The 22,283-nt window shown below is 32.9% G+C and overlaps 1 protein-coding gene across 6 annotated transcripts in view; it reads right to left on the bottom strand.

The window, feature by feature from the left end:
- The window catches only part of OXR1 (oxidation resistance 1), a 459,041-nt gene that overhangs the window by 52,422 nt on the left and 384,336 nt on the right, over positions 1-22,283 (bottom strand). For all 6 annotated transcript variants that reach the window (XM_082858879.1, XM_082858881.1, XM_082858883.1 and 3 more), the window contains 4 exons: positions 15,584-15,736; positions 7,881-8,065; positions 4,312-5,072; positions 746-914 (listed from right to left, as the gene is read on the bottom strand). In XM_082858879.1, the coding sequence (XP_082715005.1) occupies positions 746-914; positions 4,312-5,072; positions 7,881-8,065; positions 15,584-15,736 (1,268 nt within the window). The remainder of the gene's footprint in view (positions 1-745; positions 915-4,311; positions 5,073-7,880; positions 8,066-15,583; positions 15,737-22,283) is intronic.

Below are 22,283 nucleotides of genomic sequence, written 5' to 3'. Positions count from 1 at the left end.
GTTGCAAAAAATGTAAAAGGGAATAAAAATATAGTACCTTAGAGTAAGATTCTATGAGGAGGTATAATTGAAATACAAATTCAAAGAGAAAAAGTAATGATGCAAATTTTAACTGTTCAAGAGCACATTCAAGTGGTGTTTAAATGGATAATGGTAGAGGGCAAACTGTTAACAATGTTTAGATTCTACTGAGTATATTTAAAGTATAAATGCAAGTTTTAACTTAAAATGTCAATATTTACAATGCAGTGATGACAGACATCCTTTAGAATTGCTTAAACTTAAGATGAAAAATTTTACTGTGTAGTGGGTATAAAAAATAGTTTGAGGACCACATCCTTTTAGTAGCTAATTTAGTGCTATGTATTCTATAGTAGGCATTCAGTAAGCATTTGATGAAATTTTTAAGAAGGAAATTATACATCATTACCTGCCTTGAGGTAGGGGCTGTACCAGTTAGTATTTTGATGAACCTTCTTGATTTAAGACATTTTAAGTAAGTTTCTTTACCACTAAAACTAGGTATATGTTCACCTTTTTTGCATCAAACCATGAAACGGACTAAAATTAGAAATGGGGTAAATTAAAGAGTGTAAAAGAGGAGCTAAACGATTTTGAATAGATTTACTGTCAGGTTTTAATCATAAACTATTTCAATACTTTGCTACTGGTGGGATGTAGTATACAAAATAATTTCAATTCAAGGAATCTCAATAATGTTTTGAAGATTCTGTTGTTGTTTTACCTTTCTTGTGGCACAGCAAACCAATATTCATGTTTCTTATCTCTCTGTGCATACTGTTGCATCGTTGCACTTGCTTGAGATACAAATGTTTTCCTCATAGGTTTTCCAACTCTGAGACATAAGAACTTATGTAATCGATGCCTCCTCTTCTCTTTTAAAAGTGCAGAACCTAGAATTGAGACACAAACAGTGTTTATTCAATTCTCATACACCATGCTTGAATGATTTAAAATAATTTAGATTAAGTAATGCTTATCTCCAAACTTCTGACAAATAATTACAGAATAAAACATCAACTTACTGAATTCTCTTAAGTAGCTTGTATTTTTTCCCATCAGAGGCAAAGTGACAAGTACAGCAGGACTAATGAACTAATAGGCAAAGTATGAGCTGACGTTACGTCTAAGCGTTAGGGAAAAGGCAGAAGATCCAGGAACTGTTGGCAAATTTCTGTTTGTGACACCCGCACTAAAGTATCACATACACATGTGCAATTTTCTGCATGTTCTTTATCAGCCTTCTAGAACAATATCTAAATAAGTCTGTAGAATTTTCAAAGGTTTACTGTAATATGGTTGTTACAGACAAAAATTTAGTAAAAAATCTTGTGAAGCTTTTATATGCATATGAAGGTGTGATAAAAACAATATGCTAGATTCAGCCATCAGTTCGGACAGCCTGAATTATCTCTAACCCGTCCAGCCACAGATGCTGACATATGACACACTGAGAGTCTGACAACATGGTTCAATTCAGCAATCTAGACATTAATTAGCTTACGAAGGTGGCATACTGTGAAGAAAAAGCACTTAGTTATAGTCAGGAGATCTGGGTACTAGTCATGGCTTTTTTTCTGTGTAATACTGCACAAGGTACCTCATCTACCTGAGCCCCAACATTTGCATCAGGTTAAAAGAGTGAACTTTTACCATTCTTCCCACAATTATATTTGTACATTTTTATATTTATATATTTACAGTTTTATAAGTTTTATGATATTATAAAGTCACTAAAGATCAGAAACTTTAAATATTTCCCTATTACAGGATCTCAAGTTACTTAAAATTAGTTACTTAAAACTAAGTTTCTTGTCCCCCTTCCATACACAGGTACAAAAAAAGAAGAAACCAAACGGTAACAATCCAGGAATACCTATCTAAACTATTACCAATTTTTCTCCTTTTAGTATTTTGTCATAATGGGATGTCCCTCCCATCAAACCCTGCACCCAAACAAACCCAATAAAATGAAAGTAGTCTACTATATTATTGGGTCAAACGGAAATGCCTCATTTTATCTTTTTCAAAGTTTCAAAATATAAGACAACTATCAGACACAAATATATCAAATAAAGATATTTATGCCAGCATTCTTTAAAACATCAAAGAAATATCTTAATAATAAGAATTGTTAATAACAACTGAATGTCTTAATACAGAAATGGCTAAATTACAGGGTCATTAAAAACCATGAAAGAATTATATGGATTCAAGTTGATCCTTGAACAACACGGGTTTGAACTGCACAGGTCCACTTATATGCAGATCTCCTTCCTATAATACATACTATAACACTACAATACATGGTTGGTTGAATCCATGTATGCAGAACCACAGATATGGAGGGCTGACTGTAAACTTACACATAGATTTTCGAATGTGGGAGAGGGGTGTGTGTCACCCCTTAACCCCTGAGTCGTTCAAAGGTCAACTGTATAATGACATGGGAAAATGTTTATTACATAATATACTAAGTAAAAAAAAGCAAGAAACAACACTACATACAATCCTGATTTTATATGAAAAATACACGTAAGTAAAGTTACATACAAAAACTAGCAAAATTGTATGTGTCTGTGTATGTATATACACATACACACTAAAGATCAAAGATAAATATACCAAATATTAACAATAATCATTTCTAGGTGATGAACTCAAGGTAATTTTTATAAATTTTCTAAAAACTTCCTACATTTGTCAAATGTTCTTTAATGAACATTCATTAGCTCTGAATAAAGAAAAAAATTACAAAAGAAAAAATATTCAATCTTTTATAGAACTTGCTTTGAGTAAATGAATTCCTTAACATCTACTGAATATAATCCTTAGGTCTTCAGTATACCTAAATTAGACAATGCAAAGAAAATTCAGTGTTTTTAAAAACTGAAGCAAACCTTTGTGTGTTGCTGGTAGGAATGTAAAATGGTGCAGCCACTGTGGAAAACAGCTCAATGGTTCATCAAAAAATTAAACACAGAATTACTATAGGATCCAGCAAATCCACTTCTGGTATATATCCAAAAAATTGAAAGAATGAAATCGAACAGATTATTTGTACACCAATGTTCATAGCAGCATTATTCACAACGGCCAAAAGGTGGAAACAACCCAAATGTCCATCAACAAATGAACATATAAAGAAAATGTGCTGTGTACAGTAGAATATTACTCAGTTTTAAATAGGAAGAAATTTCTGACACGGTACAACACAGATGAAACTTGAAGGCATTATGCTAAGGGAAATAAGCCACACACAAAAGGGAAAATATGGTATAATTCCACTTATATGAGGTACATAGGGTAGAGATACAAATTCACAGAGACAAAACGTAGAATGGTGGTTGTCAGGGACTGTAGGGAGAAGAGAATGGAAGTTACTGTTTAATGGGTACAGAGTTTCAGTTCAGGAAGATGAAAAAGTTCTGGAAATGGATGGTGGCGATGGTTGTACAACAATGTTGAATGTACTTAATGCCACTAAATTTTACATTAAAAATGGTTAAACTGGTAATTTCTATTTTATGTATATTTTAACAATTAAAATTTTTTAATTAAAAACACTGAAATCTAGTATTGATTAATCTAGAATCAATACTCCAATAGAATATGAGAAATGTTAGCTAAGATACTTGAGTTATACACCTTTTAACCCATAATGTACTAAGCGGAAGCACTGTATATTAGAAATAAAAGACAAACTATTACTATAATTTTCATAAGTAAATAGTATGAAAAAACAAAATGGTGTTTTAATTTAGCCTTAGTACTGCTTTTTAAAGGAAGACATTTAATCAGACAATGATGGAACTTGTGGATACTTGAAAGAATTTCAGAAATAGATTTTTATGTCTAATTGAACTTTTTAAAAATGATGGGATTACAACTTCGGCAATTGCAAATTGCAATTAGGGTATTATATATGAAATTTTAAAAGGTATTTTAATGATAAAACATATCAAGAACTAAAAGAGAAATGGAGAAATCAGAGGTATTATGGAACTTGTGAGCACTTTCAAGAAATAAATTGTTTAAAGACAGAATGCAGTGTGTGAGGAATGTTTAAACATGGTGGAAAAGATTCCCATTATGTGTACAACCCACTGTGGGATAAGAAAAGACAGGAGAAACCAGAGACTATGTACTTGTCCCCAGAGAAACATCAGTCAAAGGCTACTAGATCATCCTTCAGAGTGGCCTAAGGTACAGTAGCTTTTGAGTCAGTGAGGAAAGACGGAGACAATATGCAATAAGATAAACTAACTTTATATATTCCTTAACACTTACCTTCTATATTGGTTGTTGCTATTTTATGCTTAATTTCTTTTTGTGACACCTGTTGAATATTTTCCCTTTGCTGTTTAGTTTGTTGCATTGTATGGGTTTTCCAGAGTTTCCGTAGCTCTTCTACCTCAGTCTCTGAGTCCTGATTTTGTTCCTTTCCTTGTTTTCCTTTGTTGACAATTGGCTTTTGTTTAAATTCTATTGCTTCCCCACAGGGCATACTTTCTTTTTCACCTTCTTCATGGTGTAATGAATTCTCATTAAGAAGAAAATCCTGGTCTGCATTACCTTTTATACCTGTGCTTTGTTCTTTAGGACCTGAGATTTCTTGAAGATTATCTGTAGTCTGATCTCCTTCCTTAGTAGCCATTTCAAGATTATTTAAATCAGTTTTAAGGGAAAGAGTCCCAACTTCATTGGTAGTACGTCCAGAATCGGATTTTAAGTGGTCAGGAGTACTAGCAGCCTCTGTTATGACTGTCAAACATTCTACTCCACTCTGACTGATGGTTTGCACAGATTCTGATGACGCACCAGATGATTTATCTTGTCGCAGCTCATCTGAAGAAATAAGCTCCTCTCGTATAGGAGAGAGTTCTGATTCCGTGAACACATCTTCAGAAAGAGACTCCTCGGTGCTCCTAGGAGCAGTGCTGGCACTATCATTACCTGCATCGCGAATTCTTGAGTCTATTTCATCAGTATTACTTCTTGTCATTTTCTTCAAATGGCAGAAGTCCCTTCCTGATAACTGATCTATCTCTCTGTCAGTAAACAAAATTTAAAGTTATTACTTTTTAAATTGTAGAATTTTATTTTCCACAAACTTAACACTGAATTAATATCACTAAAAAGGCTTTCCTAAAAGGGTGTAGCATACATCTCTTAACAGCATATCAAAAATTTGATTGATTCCTATAGACCATGTAATTAAGTCAAGTTTTGCATCAATTGCTTAAGATCTGGGAAATATCAGTGTAAGATTTCCTGAATTGATTTACCTGAAGAGAAGTTGAAGATACAAGTTCTGGGTGAAGCTATAATTCTAAACTAAAATTTATTCACTGATGAAATATGCAAATAAAATTTTGATTAAAATTTTAAATGTCTTAATAAAATAAAAATACACTGACTGATATTACACACACACACACACACACACACACACACACACACACACACACACACAGTGCTTATTTACATTTAAATAGAAATTAAACTAAAATAAATAACTCAAGTGCAAAGTTAAAAACCAACCTGAATAGAACTGAGGCAAAAGTGCTTAGAGGTTAGATATTAGCTAGCTGAATGGTTCATCATTACTTCTAGATTTCCATGTTTAATGGCATTTGTATATGCAAGCACTAATGTTCAATGGTTAGACAGTTAAGTTCTGGAAGGAGACAGTGTAAACACTACATGAAATGCAAGTCAGCAACTCAAAATGATGGCTAAAAGTAGTTTCTGATAAACGGAAATTGCATGAGTTCTTTGGAAAAAGTATGAACATTTATGCAAGTCTGAGAATAGGAAAGACTGGAAGTAAGCCGACACACAATTTATTGGCTACCTCTGGATGGTGAAGTTGGGTAACCCTTTTCCTCTTATTCTAGTACTTGATATTTTTTATAATGATATGCATAATTTTCATTGTGCATAGGATAGGTAAAATTTATTTTTAAAAAGTATTAATTAGTTGAAGTCCAGTTCCTATCTCTGCTTCCCTTGTACTGAGTGATTCACCTTAAGAAATGTATGTAAGCAGCTAATTTGTGTTATTAAATGTGTAATAGTGTCATCTACTGGTGAGCCCCTAAAACTGCATATATAGGGTCTTGGAACTTGGCAAAAGTTTTGAGAAACTGTACCTGTAGATTTAATAAGACCCTTAGGTATGAGATAAAGTCAAGTAAACCTAACAGTATATAGATTTAGATAAGTGTTGTAACCTTATTTTTTTATGTCAATGATGCTGCTATTGCTCAATATAGTTCCTGAACAATACCTTTGCAATTAACTTCCCAAGCAGTGTTAAGACAGAAGAAAACCAATCAAATCTTACACCTCATTTTTACCATACATGACATTATCTGAGTTGTTGCCAAATACTGTTTTTAATCAATTCATAAGGCAGCATTGAAAGATATTTCTTTTGGAGTAACTTTTTTAAAAGTTTGGATCAAATAGATGGTCTTTCCAGGTGATGTTGTGAATGATAAAACAGTGATTTACAAGAGGAAGGGCCCTATAGCATCTGTGTAGAATAGTTATGGATCATTCAGCATAATAGAATCCCAAAGTACCCTAATACAAATGGAAAAGCAGGGCAAGATAAAATGGATCTCACCAATGACTGGCAACATATACATACATATACTCTTCTTGTTTCTCTTTTAATCTAATCCTTCACTCCTTCACCTTTGTCTTACCCGTCCACCTGCCACAATAATCTTTACTTGCTGAGACTGATTTTGGATGATGATATATTAAATAGCTAACAGTAGAGGCAATCCTAGGAATAATCTGCACCTCTAAGGATGAGTTTACCAAGCCAAAACAGTATCTACTGGGGGGCCATTATAATGGAGACTGTTTAAATAAAAGATTTTATTCTACCACAGGTATTCTAACAATTCATGTAGTCTGCCTCAGAAACAAAAATAATTTGCTCTCCGTCTCTTTTGTAAGTAGTTCTGTCTCACAGGGGTTAATTTTAAAACAACCATTATCATCCCTGTGGGCTATTATAGGGATAGAAATCTCAGTATCAGTTAAAGTGAAGCCAGTTTTTAAACTGTTGATAAAGTCATGTATGGAGGAATGGGGGAGTTCTTTTCTATTATGTATCAATTTTCTTCTTTTGTCCTTCCCTTCCTTTGTTTGTATACCTGTCTTTTATTTTCTTCTCCTTTTATTTCTTATCCTTCCCTTTTCTTTGTTATTCCTTTAGTTAAACACATTACTTTCAAAGGCTATGCTGACCTGTAGCCTCACATCTATGTTACCTGAAACACACAAATTCCCAAACCAGTATATTCCAAGGTTAACTCTTTAAATTTGTGCAATCTGTGGGTCTTCTTCCCTGTGTTTTATACTTTTCTGAGAGAAGGGTGCAAACATATAAATCAATAAATGACAAAGCTGCTCTGGCTTTATTAATGTCAGGTCTTTGCTCATGTGACCTCCCCCAAACCCCACACCCAACTCTTCAGGCTCTTCTAAGGAAAATTTGAAAGCTACCCTTGATTACTTATATTACCTTAAATTACTAATAAAAATAATTTGAATTTACCTGAATAAAATGGGCTGGTAAACATTGAATTACATGAGTACTATAGGTTACTTTTAAATATCAGGTTCTCTGACCAAATATACAAATATAAATCTAAAACAATTCCTAACCTAGTGCAGTAAGAATAATCTTTTCAATACTACATATAATTTCTGTTTCATTAATGATAAAATGAAAAGCAGCTATAATAAAACTACTAAAAAATACTTCAGAGTTATTAGACCAGGGTCAACTATCTAGATGAAATAAAATTGCAAAGGAGTATAAATATCACTCTTACATGGGTAAGGATTCCTTTATTTTGCTATCGAAAATTTCTTTGTACATTGCAGCTGACATCACCTCTTCCATTGGACACATGATGCCATATTCCTCACAGCCATTCTCTTGAACCAAGGGGTCAGTTTTATGTGGATCAAACATTATATTATTTGGTGTAACTAGCAACACACCGCTGACTGTGCCCTAAGATGAAAAAAGAAAATAATGTTTAAACTTCAAAGTTTAAATTTTCAAAATTATTCTAGGTATTTTTATTTCCAATGTTAGGCCACCTACCACATATAAAAGTAGTATAGTCAAGCACTATGGCATTCTCACGAAAATGTTTTTAATAACACCCAAATTTTCCCAGTAAATTCTCCTTGTTAGCAGAGGCAAAATACAAAGAATATCATATTCACCTTCAATCAATCAAGACAGGAATTAAAATTTGCAGCCTCAGTAAAATGCTGAGTTATATCAGCAAGATAACTTCAGTACTATAAGAAGGATTGTCAAGTCCTTCAAGGCATGAGCCATGTTTTACATTAACTTGCATACAGCCTCCTGTGTTCTTCCGTCACTACAGGTATCAAATAGTTTCATGCACACACTACAGGTTTAATAAATAATGTGCTGATAACTCAATCCATTATAAAAGGAAAATAGTATAATCTGTTTAAAATATCTTTAAAAAAAAAATCTCCATTTCACTCGATTCTGCTACTGCCTAGCTTTGTGACCTCTGGCAAGCAAAGCCTCTGGGGTTGTTTCTTCATCTGTAAAATTAATTAGATTAGATTACTTCTAAGGCATACAGTAATTATTTTAATCATGAAAAGCTATGAAATTTTAAATATATTTATACAAATAGTGATAGAAATATAAAGAGTCCAACCCTCTCATCTTACAAATGAGCAAACAGAAGTACGTAAGAAGCTGATCCCACTAATATTAGCTAATGTTTCTTGAATGCTTTGTATGTATCATGCTTTATATATATTATTGTTCATTTATATATATTACTGTTCAATTATAGCTCTGAGATGAGAATACAGGTGGGGAAATTAAAATTGAGAGAGGCTAGGCAATTTGTCCTAAATAATAAATAACATAGCTGACTAATAAGTGGCAGGACCAAGATCCAACATCCAAGCAGTCCATGCTTTTTACTACAATCTTTTCACATCTGAGTTACAAACAATAATCACTTCAACTCAAGTACCAAATATTCCTTAATCCTATTTATTTTATTTATTTTTATTGAAGTACAGTTACTTTACAATGTTGTGTTAATTTTTGCTGTACAGTAAAGTTATTCAGTTATGTATATTCTTTCTTAATCCCATTTTCAAACTCCCATTCCACTACATCCTGTAAGAATAAAAATAAAGAGCCAGACAGAATTCTAAAACTAAACCAAATAATTACTTCAAAGTTGTCTTTTTTTCCTGAAGATACCAGTAGAAAAACTTAAATATTGCTTGATTTGGTATCACACCCTCCTTCCAAGTCCATATTCAGCTCTGTGAATTTATCTGATTGAACTTTAAGAATGTAAAACTTAAGTTATGACAGACACTAACTTTAGAAACAAAAAAATAAAAAGAAAAATCCTACTAAAAATGGTCACCCAATCACAAATGAAAAAAAGTTATTGCCAATGTTCGAGATTATAAAATACGCTTATTATTTACAGTAACTGCATGCGATACTGGAGAGAATACGTGTGTGTGTGTGCATTTTGGTGGAGGAAAGGGAATCAATCTCAAACTCTGACTAGTATTTCTTTTGGTTCAGACCATGGACCTCCTAAATAAGGAGGAACTTTATGTAAACCATAGCCTAATCATCTTTTGATCAATATTTTATTTTATTGTTTTTTAATATCTTTATTGGAGTATAATTGTTTTACCATGTTGTGTTAGTTTCTGCTGTATAACAAAGTGAATCAGCTATATGTATACATATAACCCCATACCCCCTCCCTTTTGCGTTTCCCTCCCACCCTCCCTATCCCACCCCTTGATCAATATTTTAAACAGATTCATATACATTATGTATTCCTGGATCACATGCCAACAGAAATCAATAAGTGATGATAAAATATGTTGCAGGGATATTTACAACTGCCAGGGATAATCCAAGAAATAAATAATCAAGAGTATATACAATATAAAAAAGCTGAAAGATTTCCAATCTTTAATACCTTCCTCTATCTCACCACGTCTACAAGCAAGTTATTTGAGAAATGAAACCAAACAATCAGTAAGGATTAAGGAAAGCAAACTTCAGGTTCTCTGAAAGACTTCAGGTCATTCTTGATTTCATAAATTTCATCTGAGCATTAGTTTTAAATGATGATATAATATTTGGTTCACTGGCATAACACTACATCTTTTGCTTTAAAGGATTTTCATGAAAGACAATGATTACTAGGTATTATAGAAAAGGCCCAGCGTAATAATAATACTTTAATTCACTATACACATGAATACTATAATCTTAGTAGTGTAATTATAGAAACCATTTGAAAGGTCTCTCAAAACCGTACTTCTACTACTTGGATTACAAGGGGCTTGAAGCCCTATAGCTTAACACTGGAATGATCAATCTGCTAGTGTTATATTCCAGGAATTCACCCTTATTTGCTACTACTGAAGGATGCACTGATATATTCTTCAAGCTTCTTTCCCTCTGCCTTTAGCTGGAGCTCTTTGAGGTATCCTGTGAGATGTCAGGTGTCTCCATAAATCAAAAGAGACGGCCATGAGAAACATTACAACTCAAAATTCACAAAAGTCTCTTTAGAAAGTAGCCTCTCAAATTCATTTGCCCAAGATCAAATCTGAAATCATAAACTCATACTAAACCATTAACACTTCATTCTTTTTAAATACTGTTTCATAAATGTAGACATATTTTCAGGAGCAAGAGCATACTGTAAGTAAGAGATTTCCAATTACCATATCTTAATCCACATGACCTTCAGAAACTTCAAGCACCTACTTCCCTTTAGTATTAGTAACTTCCAATTCCTTATGTGCAATTACTTGACTAATCTTCCAAGAAGAAATTATTTCTATTAGAAAATAAAGTCTATTTCTAAAAGAAAAGTTACCACTTATATTTCAATATTTCTGTAAATACTAAAAGATAAAAGATTATGAGGGAACTCATCCCAGGAGAAATAAAAGCTTGTACTGATTTTTTTTTCAGTCTTAAGTCCACAGTAATTTAACCATTACAATAATTGTTGATAAATTTCCATAATTTTATATAAATAATCTTTACTACAATCAACCTGTAAGAAGAAGGAAGAAGATGACTTGTATGAGAAAGCATCTTTTCCTGCTTACTTTCTTACAAGAGATTGTTTCAAGAACACCAGTGCAAGCCATTCCTAACCCTGCCAATGACTTTATCTTTTCTTTGATTCTTAAACAAAATTGTTATTCAAATACTTCCAACTAAAATTTTGCTTCTAGCCAAAAGCTAATTCTGCCTAAAGCTACTAAAACACATAAAATACATGAAATAACTCTTTTCTGATACTATAATGCTGAATAAGGGGAAACAAATAAGATGAGATCTACAAATGCCCCAGCACACTGGGTGGAGTTTCCTGGCCACAGACAGAGACAGGAAAGGAGAGAACACTCCCTACTGAGAAAGCTTTGGAGATCTACAGAGGATTCTTTTCCAAGGTTCCAGCTGAGGACTGATTGCCACCTGTGCGAAAGCAGCTATCCAAGGATGAGAAAAAAAGCACTCAAAAGAAGCTGAGAGAACAATCCCTAAAGTCCACAGAGTCAGAAATAGTTTGTGTTCTCACCAACCAGAGCAAAAACCCTTGTAATTTACAGCACCTCAATACTCAGAAGGGTATTATCTCAGTAAGGGGAAAACTAGCTAGACTTAAAAGCTGCTCTGGTTATGCCTAACAAAACTTAAAAGCAAGCCATGATAGGATGAAGCTGTTTCCAAGAAACAACCATGTCACAGAAAAATGCGCAAGAATATGTATAGAAATACAAAAATATCCAGCACCCAACAAGATAAAATCCATAATATCTGGTATCCAATTAAAAATTACTAGGCATGCAAACAAACAGGAAAATATGGCTCACAGCAATAACAAAAATCAATTAACTGAAACAAACCCAAAAGTGGAAGAGAGAAAAGAATTGGTAGAAAAAGACATTAAAACAATTATTTTAACTATAGTCCATGTATTCAAGAATATAGAAGAAAGATTTTGCGTGTTAAGTAGGGATGTGGAAGACATAAGCGACCCAGTTTAAACTTAGAGGTGAAAAATACACTGGATAGAATACCAGATTAGATTTGGCAGAAAAATAAATTACTGAACTTCAAGATACAGCAACTGAAATTGTCCAAAATGGAGAGAGAGGAAAAAAAAGAGCAGAGTATCAGTAAGCTATGAAGCACAACATCAAGCAACCTAAAATATGCATAACTGGAGTTTCCAAAGAAGAGGAGAGAATGGGGGAGAAAAAACATTTGAAGAAATATGGCCAAAAGTTTTTCAAATTTGATGAAAACTATAAACCTACAGATCCAAGAAGCTGAACGAACCCCAAGGAAAACAAATATGAAACACACACCAAGGCACATCATAATTAAACTGCTCAACAATATCAAAAAAACAAACAACCCAATCAAAAAATGGGCAGAAGACCTAAACAGACATTTCTCCAAAGAAGACATAGAGATGGCCAAAGGCACGTGAAAAGATGCTCAACATTGCTAATTATTAGAGAAATGCAAATCAAAACTACAGTGAGATATCTCCTCACACCAGTCAGAATGGCCATCATCAAAAAAATCTACAAACAGTAAATGCTGGAGAGGGTATGGAGAAAAGGGAACCCTCCTACACTGTTGGTGGGAATGTAAATTGGCACTATGGAGAACAGTATGGAGGTTCCTTAAAAAAGTAAAAACAGAACTACTATATGATCCAGCAATCCCACTACTGGGCATATATCTGGAGAAAAACATGGTTTGAAAAGATACATGCAGCACTCCAATGATCACTGCAGCACTGTTTACAAGACATGGAAGCAACCTAAATGTGCATCAACATATGAATGGATAAAGAAGATGTGGTACATATATACAATGCAATATTACTCAGCTATTAAAAAGAATGAAATAATGCCGTCTTGCAGCAACATGGATGGACCTGGATATTATCATACTAAGTGAAGTGAGTCAGACAGAGAAAGACAAATATATATTGCTTATATGCGGAATCTAAAAAAAAAAAAAGATACAAATGAACTTATTTACAAAACAGAACAGACTCACAGACATAGAGAACAAACTTATGGTTACCAGGAGGGAAAGGTGGGGAGGGAGGGATAGACTGGGAGTTTGGAAGTGATCTGTACTATATTTAAAATAGATAACCAACATTGTATGCCACAGGGAACTCTGCTCAATATTCTGTAATAACCTAAGTGGGAAAAGAATTTAAAAAAGAATATATATGTAAAAAAATAATAACAATAAAATTAAAAAAAAATCAACTTGCTCACAATCAGTGATAAAGACATCATCTTAAATGCAAACAAAGAAAAATATATATTTTATACAGCACACCAAATACAAAAATAATAGAAGACTTCTCTTCAGAAGACTTCTCTTCTCTTCAGAAACAGTGCAAGCCAGAAAACAGTAGAGATTTGAAAGAAACATATTTAAAGTTCTGAAAGGAAAAGAAAACCCTGTCAACCTAAAATTCTATGCCCAGTGAAAATATCTTTAAAAAGTAAAGAAAATACCAAAGCTATATGAATAGCAAATAAGCAAATGAAAAGATGCTCAGTATCATAAGTCATTAGGGAAATGTAAATTAAATGAGTTACCACTAAGGACCAATAAGCATAACTAAAATCTAAAACACTGACCACGGTGAACGCTGGTGAGGATGTGGAGAAACAGCAACTCTCAGTGACTGCTGGCAGGAATGGAAAATAACACAGCCACTTTTGGAAGGCAGTTTGGTAGTTTCCTACAGGGCTAAACACAGTCTTACCACACGATCTAACAATCACATGTCTTAGTATTCAACCAAAGGAAATAAAAACATATACAAAACCTGCATATTAATGTTTATAGCAGCTATCTTCATAAGTGTCCAAACTTGGAAGCAACCAAGATGCCCTTCAGTAGGTGAATGGATAAACTGTTGTACTGTACATCCACAGCGATAAAAACAAATGAGCTGTCAAGCCATGAAAGATATGGAAGGCTCTTAAATGCATACTGCTAGGTGAAAGAAACCACTCTGAAATCATTCAATCATACTTTATGATTCTAACTGCATGACACTCTGTAAAAGGCAAAACTATGGAGACAGAAAAAAGATCAGTAGCTTCCAGGGGTCCAGAGGAAGGGATGGATGAACAGACAGAGCACAGAGGATTTGGGAGACAATGAAACTATTTTGCATGATACTGTAATAATGGATACATGTCATCATACATTTCTCAAAACCCATAGAATGTATGACACAAAGAGTGAGTTCTGATGTAAACTATGGAAACCCACTTTAAGTGTAAGACACAGTCTCAAAGTAAAAAAATGGAAGAGATAAATCAAGTTAACACTAACTGAACAGAAGCTAAGTGACTACATTTGTATCCATCAAAGCAGATTTCATAGCAAAGAGTTTTACCAAGAATAGTCTTTCATAATTAAACAAGTCCATTCATCAAGACAATATAAGAATCCAAAACATTTTTATACCTAACCACAGAGTTTCAAAATACACACAAAAAAACTGATAGAACTAGAAGGGGAAATAGACAAATCCACAATTATAGAGGTATTTCAACATCCTTCTGTCAATAATTGATAGAACAAAAAGACAGAAGATCAATAGTAACACTCAACTTGACTTAATTGACATTTATAAACTATTTCTCCCAACAACAGCAGAATACACATTCTTTCCAAGTGCACATGTAACACATATCAAGATATAATACATTCTGCACCATTAAACGTTAAGCCTACAAATAGTAGTATGTTCTCTAACCACATGGAAAAACATTAGAAATCAGTAACAGAAAGATATCTTGAAAAATACCAAATATTTAGAAACTAAGAAACTTCTAAATATTCCATGGGCCAAAAAAGAAATAAAGAGAAAGTATTATGAACTGAAAGAAAATGAAAATACAACATATCAAGACTGTGGATTCAGTTAAAACAGTACATAGAGGGAAATTTATAGCACTAAACACCTATTTCAAATACCCATAATTTATGAATTACGACTATAAAGAAATGGTTCTCACGTGTGACTTCTCAAGTGGGTATCATACTATAATTACTTTCTTAGCAACACCTGGAGTTTATTTTGAACACTACTGTACTTTACTATAATTCCCTTTGCAGACTAGAAGTTCTCTGCTTTAGAAAAGCAGCAATGTGTGGTAGATAAAACACAGATTCAAACTGGGTTTGAATTCTAGCCAGGATAGAGAAACCCTAAAGACTCATTAACCTTTTCTGAAAGTTTTTTTTTTTTTCCTGTGAAGAAGGAATAGGACTGCCTATTTCACAAGATTATTTTAAACTGATCATCATGTGCTGATGCTGATGACTAAAAATGTAAATGCAAAACTGTCATATTTTAGTAATAAATAAAAAATGATTAAAAGTTTTTTCTGAAGTTTTATCCATTACCTTGCCACTGGTAATATATCTGCAATTAATTTTAAGAAATTTCTCAGTAAATGCTTCTTCCTCCTCAGAAGTTGAAGATACAACTCGTGCAGGTCGAATACCAGTAAAAGCAGATGAGAGAGTTTCTTCTTTCGGGTGGACTACATCAGGATTCTTTAAAAAAAAAAAAAAGATAAAGACACTTCAGAGAACTAAATAAAACTAAGCACATTGTTAAATGCAAATGCATAGCTCTCCCCAGTAAGTGTTCTTCCTTCTCATCACATTCTGTAGAACAGCTCAAAACGTTTTTATGTAAAAAAATATGGGAAAGATGGCTTCCCTGGTGGCGCAGTGGTTGAGAGTCCGCCTGCCGATGCAGGGGACACGGGTTCGTGCCCCGTTCCGGGAGGATCCCACATGCCGCGGAGCGGCTGGGCCCGTGAGCCATGGCTGCTGAGCCTGCGCGTCTGGAGCCTGTGCTCCGCAGCGGGAGGGGCCACAACAGTGAGAGGCCCGCGTACCATAAAAAAAAAAAAAAAAAAAAAGAACTGAAAATATGTGAGTTCTATTGGAGACAAAGTCACAGGTATCCCTGGTGCTTTTCTATAGTTTGCTGCTTATATTCTTAATCTTTAAAAATGCTAGATTTCACTTAAAATTTTTTCTATCCAAGTTCACAGAACTCATAGTTTTCCCAAAGTTCACTATTCTGTACAAATGTAGGAAGGTTAGACAGATGCCTTTTAATCTTTGTTTTAAATACCTCCACAGAGGCATTTCAAACCTTATAAGTAAATGCACAATGCCTTATATAGTAGTTTTCATAGTAGCAAGGTTCTTCAGAGCTTTGAACTAAAATCTGCCACTCTGTAATTAATACCTAATAGTTATTATTTGCCCTTTTGAAATAATAAACAAGACTGCTTCCTCTTCAGTCTCACAGACTTTGAGATACTTGAAAAGAACTATCAAATTTTAACATGACTTTTTCTACTCTAATAAATGGATCTAATTCCTTAAATTCTGTCCTATATAGGACAGAATTTGTAGACTTCCTTTCTAAATTTCATATACCCTTCCTAAAATATAGGGCTGAATCCCAAGCACTTGGGCAGATACTCAACAGACATTTTTTGAAGGTAGACCAGTTCAGAACACTGCAAAACAGCTACATTTGATATAATTATATTTTCAAAAAACCTAAAATGGAATTATATTTTAACAGCTGCATGATACTGTTATAGCATTATTATCAATCTTTTCATTTTGTGATATAAACTAGTAACTTTACATTCATCCTGTTGTCTCTGGTAGTTACTGTATCTAAGAGTTTTATATCATATATAAATTCATTTAGCACAGATAATTAAATAAGGGACATTAATAATATTAATTGATATTTATGAATACCTTTATATTTAAGTATATTATAAAGACCTTTTCACTTTCAAATCACTCATAAGGTATATACTATTACCTTAATTTTTAAGGAAACGTATGCTTGTCCAAATTCAGTAACTTGCCCAATGAGTAAGATGAAGCTGAGATGAAAACCCATGTTGCCAACACATGAACTAGTGAGCTTAACTGCACTACTATATGCTTTCCATTTCAAACATTCTTCTAAAAGATTGTGTGCAGAGGGGAAAAAAAAAGCCAATACAGAGCCATCACAGGGGCCCCTGCAAACTGGCACAAAGCAATACACAAGTTTTGTCTATGACTGTTCAGTTACTCCCAAATCAGGTGACAACAGTATCTACTAAATAACCATATTATTCACAGAAACTGTATCAGGGTACATTGTCAAATATTTTCCTTAAACATATACCTCATAGAACAACAAGATCTCTGAGGTTCCCTCAAAGCCTCAAATTCTACAACTCAGTATCAATAGCAATCCCAACTTGTCAAAGTAATCCTATTAAAAAGAATACATGAGATTAGCTTACCGAATGCTCAAAGTATAGCATAAAAGAGTATTTCTTTAAAAGAGATCAAAGTTGTTTAGAGAAATCATAATAATCAGACCTCATTTTAACTTACATACATGTACATGATCCAAAGTATCAGTATCTCCGTATCTCTGTGAATTTACAGATTCTGTTTCTTAATAAGGTGATTTGAATAAGCTTATTTGAGTGCTTTCTGAAGCTTCTTTGTGCAATTTTGTTTTAGCCACTAGGGATGGAAAGGTCCTTAAAAATACAGGATTATAAACATTTATTTATCAAGCCTCAATTGTCACCTCAATTGTTCAAATGTGCAAAAGGAAAGCAATGCTATGACAAGTGACCCAAAAAAGTTGACTTATGGTCATCTTTTTTGTACAATATGATTAAATATTATATAATCTGTAGAGTATTATTATAAATCATTACCATAAGCTAATGAGCAACTCCAAACTCTCCTTTTCCCATGTTGCCTTGGCTTTATGGAGTTTTTGTTCTTTAGTGATTGAAAATATGTAGAAATGTTCTCTGGTAACATGTAGGTAAGGCATACAAAATTTGAGAAGGAAAAACCATACAGGCACAGAAATACCAACATTTATATTTATTTCATACAAACATATATAATATATAATCTAAAATAAAATGTTTATTTTTAAAGCAGTGAATATTATGTTTCTTCACTCAATCCAATAAATATGATGGGTACCATTTACGTCCTATAAATTGTTATGTTTAACTATCACTCTCAGAATTTATTTAAACTCCACTTCTGAAGAATTTGAGGCTCTTAAAACAAACATACAGAATAAAATACAATACAAATAAAAAATAAAAATATCAGAGTGAAGAAAAAATAAAATGCCATTTTAAGTGTTGTACTTGGAGTTTTGGACCTGGCACTGAGCTTTTTAGCAACCAGGTTAAAAAGCAAAGAAGGATCAATTTTTAAATTCTAATTATGAGAACAATGCTTGCTTTTAGAATCTAGAAGAAAACTCTCACCCAGTAATTTAACTATTTATTTCTGATATTACAAATACAGAGATTTCCTCTATATAAAGAAATGCTTTCCTAAAAATCTATATAAATACAAAGTCGTACTATGAAGTTTTATGTTTTCACATATTTCAAATATAAAATTTTGTTCTAAGAATGTAAAACTAAGGTATAATTATAGCACCATCATTTAAAAAGTACATATTAAAAAATTATAATTCCCTAATAAACTGTTGGTATTTAAGTTTAAAAGCACCAAAGCTAAATTATATTATACAATATATAGGTAACATATAATTCATGTGTTATTTATACATATGGCATTTATAGTTGTTTAACTTTATTTTAATATAATATGTAATATATAAGCTTATGTTTATTATATAATAAAGTATATATACTTACATATGAAAATTTAGGTTTAAAAGCATGAAATTTAAAATCATAATTTATATATTATATATCAGATAAAATATATTTTATATATTTTAGTGATTTTAAATTTATTTTAAGTTTAAATATATAATATTATACACAGAGAGAGAGGAAGGAGGTGGAAGTAAGGAAGAAGGGAAAGAGGGGAGAGGAATGCTTGTGACTAGTTTAAGGATGGCATATGTGAGAACAATTTTTGAAGCATATGCTATATTTAATCTCTTCAAACTATATTGATATTTCTAACTAAAATTTTTTTAACTTCTTGCATGTGTGCTATTACTTTAATGTCTGTTTTCAGGTATATAAGTTCAGGATGTCAATGAATTATGTGATTAGTATAATTAAAATAGAGGGAGGTTTATTTTATTAGATTTCACAAATATTCTCAAGATCCCCAAAACCCTGTAAGAAATTAACATCACTCTTTTATATATTTTCTCATCTATATGTAAAGAGAATAGTCACTGAATGTCTTTTTTAAAAAAATCTTATTTGACTAGAGTTAGAAAACCTTCTATAAAGTTCCCTGACTAAACAATGTGGTTCTCTTGAAATTTTATAAAAGGCAACATTATGACACTTCACTGTGTCACCCAAGAAGATATGCTGAAGTCCTAACCCCCTACCTCAGAATGCAACCTTATTTGGAAATCAGCTTTTCACAGATGAAGTGAGTTAAGCTGAAGTCACACAGGAGGAGTAGAGTGGACCCTTAATCCAATTTAATTGGTTTCCTTATCTGAAGAGGAGACCACTATGTGAAGACACAAACACACAAGGAGAAGACAGCCATGTGACTACAAAGGCAGAAACTGGAGTAATCTGTCCAACAAGACAAGGAACGACAAGGATTGTGGGCCAACACCCGATGCTAGAAGAGGCAAGGAAGGATCCTCCCCCACAAGGTGCTTGCCAACATCTTGATTCCAGACATCTAGCCTCCAGAACTGTGAGGTAAGTTTCTGATTTAAACCACCCATTCTGTAATCCTTTGTTACAGCAATCCTAGGAAATTAATACAGGCAAATAATAATTTTTTAAGTTACATAAACAGAAGAACAACATATTTAAAAGTCCAGATAATCTTAAATATTGAGAAAAAAAAAGCAATGCTTTTGTTCACCTTTTAATCATTTTAAGCAATACTTCCGATTATCTGCTTTACTTTTATTTTTGCTTTGGTAAGCAAAAAATTTGCTACATTACTTCCACATAGCTCTTTACTACAAACTTTCTAGTTTCTACAATTTGGGACACATATATTTTAATTTTAGATTGTATGTCTCAGTCACAGAGAATCTGTACTGCTAATCCTTACCCTTTCATCAATTAGTTCAAAAAGTGGTTAAGAATATAACACAAAACCTGGATGTAGACTGTCAGGGTTTAAATCTCAGCTCTACCACTCATTAAGTATGTGACCTTGTGTACATTACTCATTCTCTCTACGCCTTAGTTTCCTCATTAATAAATGCATAGTAAGTACTTTTTAAATGTTAATAGTAACTGTAGCAGAATAATTGCCTATGCTTAAAAAGAAGCTTTTAATGTGCCTAAACTCTATTAATGCTTTATATATTTTCTCCTGTAAGACCTTCTAGGCCTTCCATAGAATCTCTTAGTGGTATTTTTTTCAAAATTATATTTTCTTACCACATTATAAGTACTCTACTTTTCTTATTATCTTTTAGATTTATTAGAGTATACTAAAGAGTGTTTTATATTAAAGAGAATACAACTATCTGCTAAACCATCTTTCAGTGGAGTATAGTAACATAAGCCGAAATTAAAAACTATTTAAAACCATTTCACTTTTCCATGTTATTTATTTAAAATTCTTTTTCCTCTGAATTCCATCCTAAATATATCACACTAGTAGTTCTAGCCTAAAATGGCATTAGCATAATAAATAAATTTAAGATGCAGAGAGGAGAAATCAAAGGAGATAAACAAACAAAAGAGGTTTTTATATTTACAAAAGAATGTTAGATTAAAAAAATTTTACAAAATGATAGTGCAAAAGTGACAGGTTTTACTACACTCACAATGATTGAATATTACTTATCTTTTTGTGTTGGGTCCAATTATTTACTGATCGATAGTAGTTTCTGAGCTATCAATTTCCAGCTATAAAGTGCTAGTAAAAAACCATGGGCTCTGGACTCAGACTATCCGCGTTGGAATCCTAATTCAGGTAAGTAGTCTAGCTTTTCACAATTTTGCTTTAGGGTATGGAACACAAGCTAAATTAACCGAAGGCTACACTGCTCTCCTTTGTCATTGCCCCTTATGAATATATCTGTTAAGTCCCATAGGACAATGGCATGGCCATGTTCAAAAAGGTCCAGTAACTGTTTGGTCCAGTATCATTAGAAACTGACTTCCATTTTCGTCAATGATGAGAATAAATGTAATACATTCCTTTCATGTAGCTGTATTCTAAAGTAGTTGTCATTTTTACAAGATAGCCAGCAAATAAAACATTTGAAAAAGACCCCCTTTCTCCCTCCCTCCCTCCCTCTCTCTCTCACCACAAACACACAGAAAAAAGTCCCTAGGCAAGGAGACAAATACTTATTAATAATATCATGTCCTCTACTCCATGAGAGAAGTGGAACTAGTCTAATACTACAGCTTAGAAACTAATAATTCCTAATAATTTATAGGCAAATTAACATTAATAATTTGTGTTTTGTTACCAGTATGCCATTTGGTATCCTAAACTTTGAGTGCAAATTGGCGCAGAGAAAAGGATGTCTCCTAAAATCAGCATAGCAACACAGAAGAATCTCTCACAGGAGTCTAGCCAGTTAATGGAGAAATAACCTTTTACATGTAAACATAATCATTGGGTCATTATGAAAATGGGAAATTATGATTAATATTAATTTACACAGGAAAGGCACAAAAAACATAATTCCTGTCGGAGGAATTTTAATCAAAATTATTAAAGTTTTTTTCCTTGGAATTCATTTGTAAAATGTAACATATAGAACATCTATTCCTTTAAAATGCTAGATAAATTAATATACTATTAGTTACTCCAAATTAATATTCTGAACAACAACTAAGATAATAATTTTTTTTTTCTTTGGCAGTGCTGTGCAGCATGTGGGATCTTAGTTCCCTAACCAGGGATCGAACCCATGCCCCCTGCAGTGGAAGTGCGTAGTCTTAACCACTGGATTGCCAGGGAAGTCCCCATAAATTATTTTTTTAAAGTGTGCCAATAATGAACTCAAGAGTTTTAAGTATTATATAAACATTCACAGAAACTCAAATAAAAATCAAATTGGGGGCTTCCCTCGTGGCACAGTGGTTGAGAGTCT

Source organism: Leucopleurus acutus, assembly GCF_964270905.1.
Source record: "Leucopleurus acutus genome assembly, chromosome: 17".
In the NCBI taxonomy this organism is placed as follows: domain Eukaryota; kingdom Metazoa; phylum Chordata; class Mammalia; order Artiodactyla; family Delphinidae; genus Leucopleurus; species Leucopleurus acutus.
This window is presented reverse-complemented; position numbering and strand designations above follow the sequence as displayed.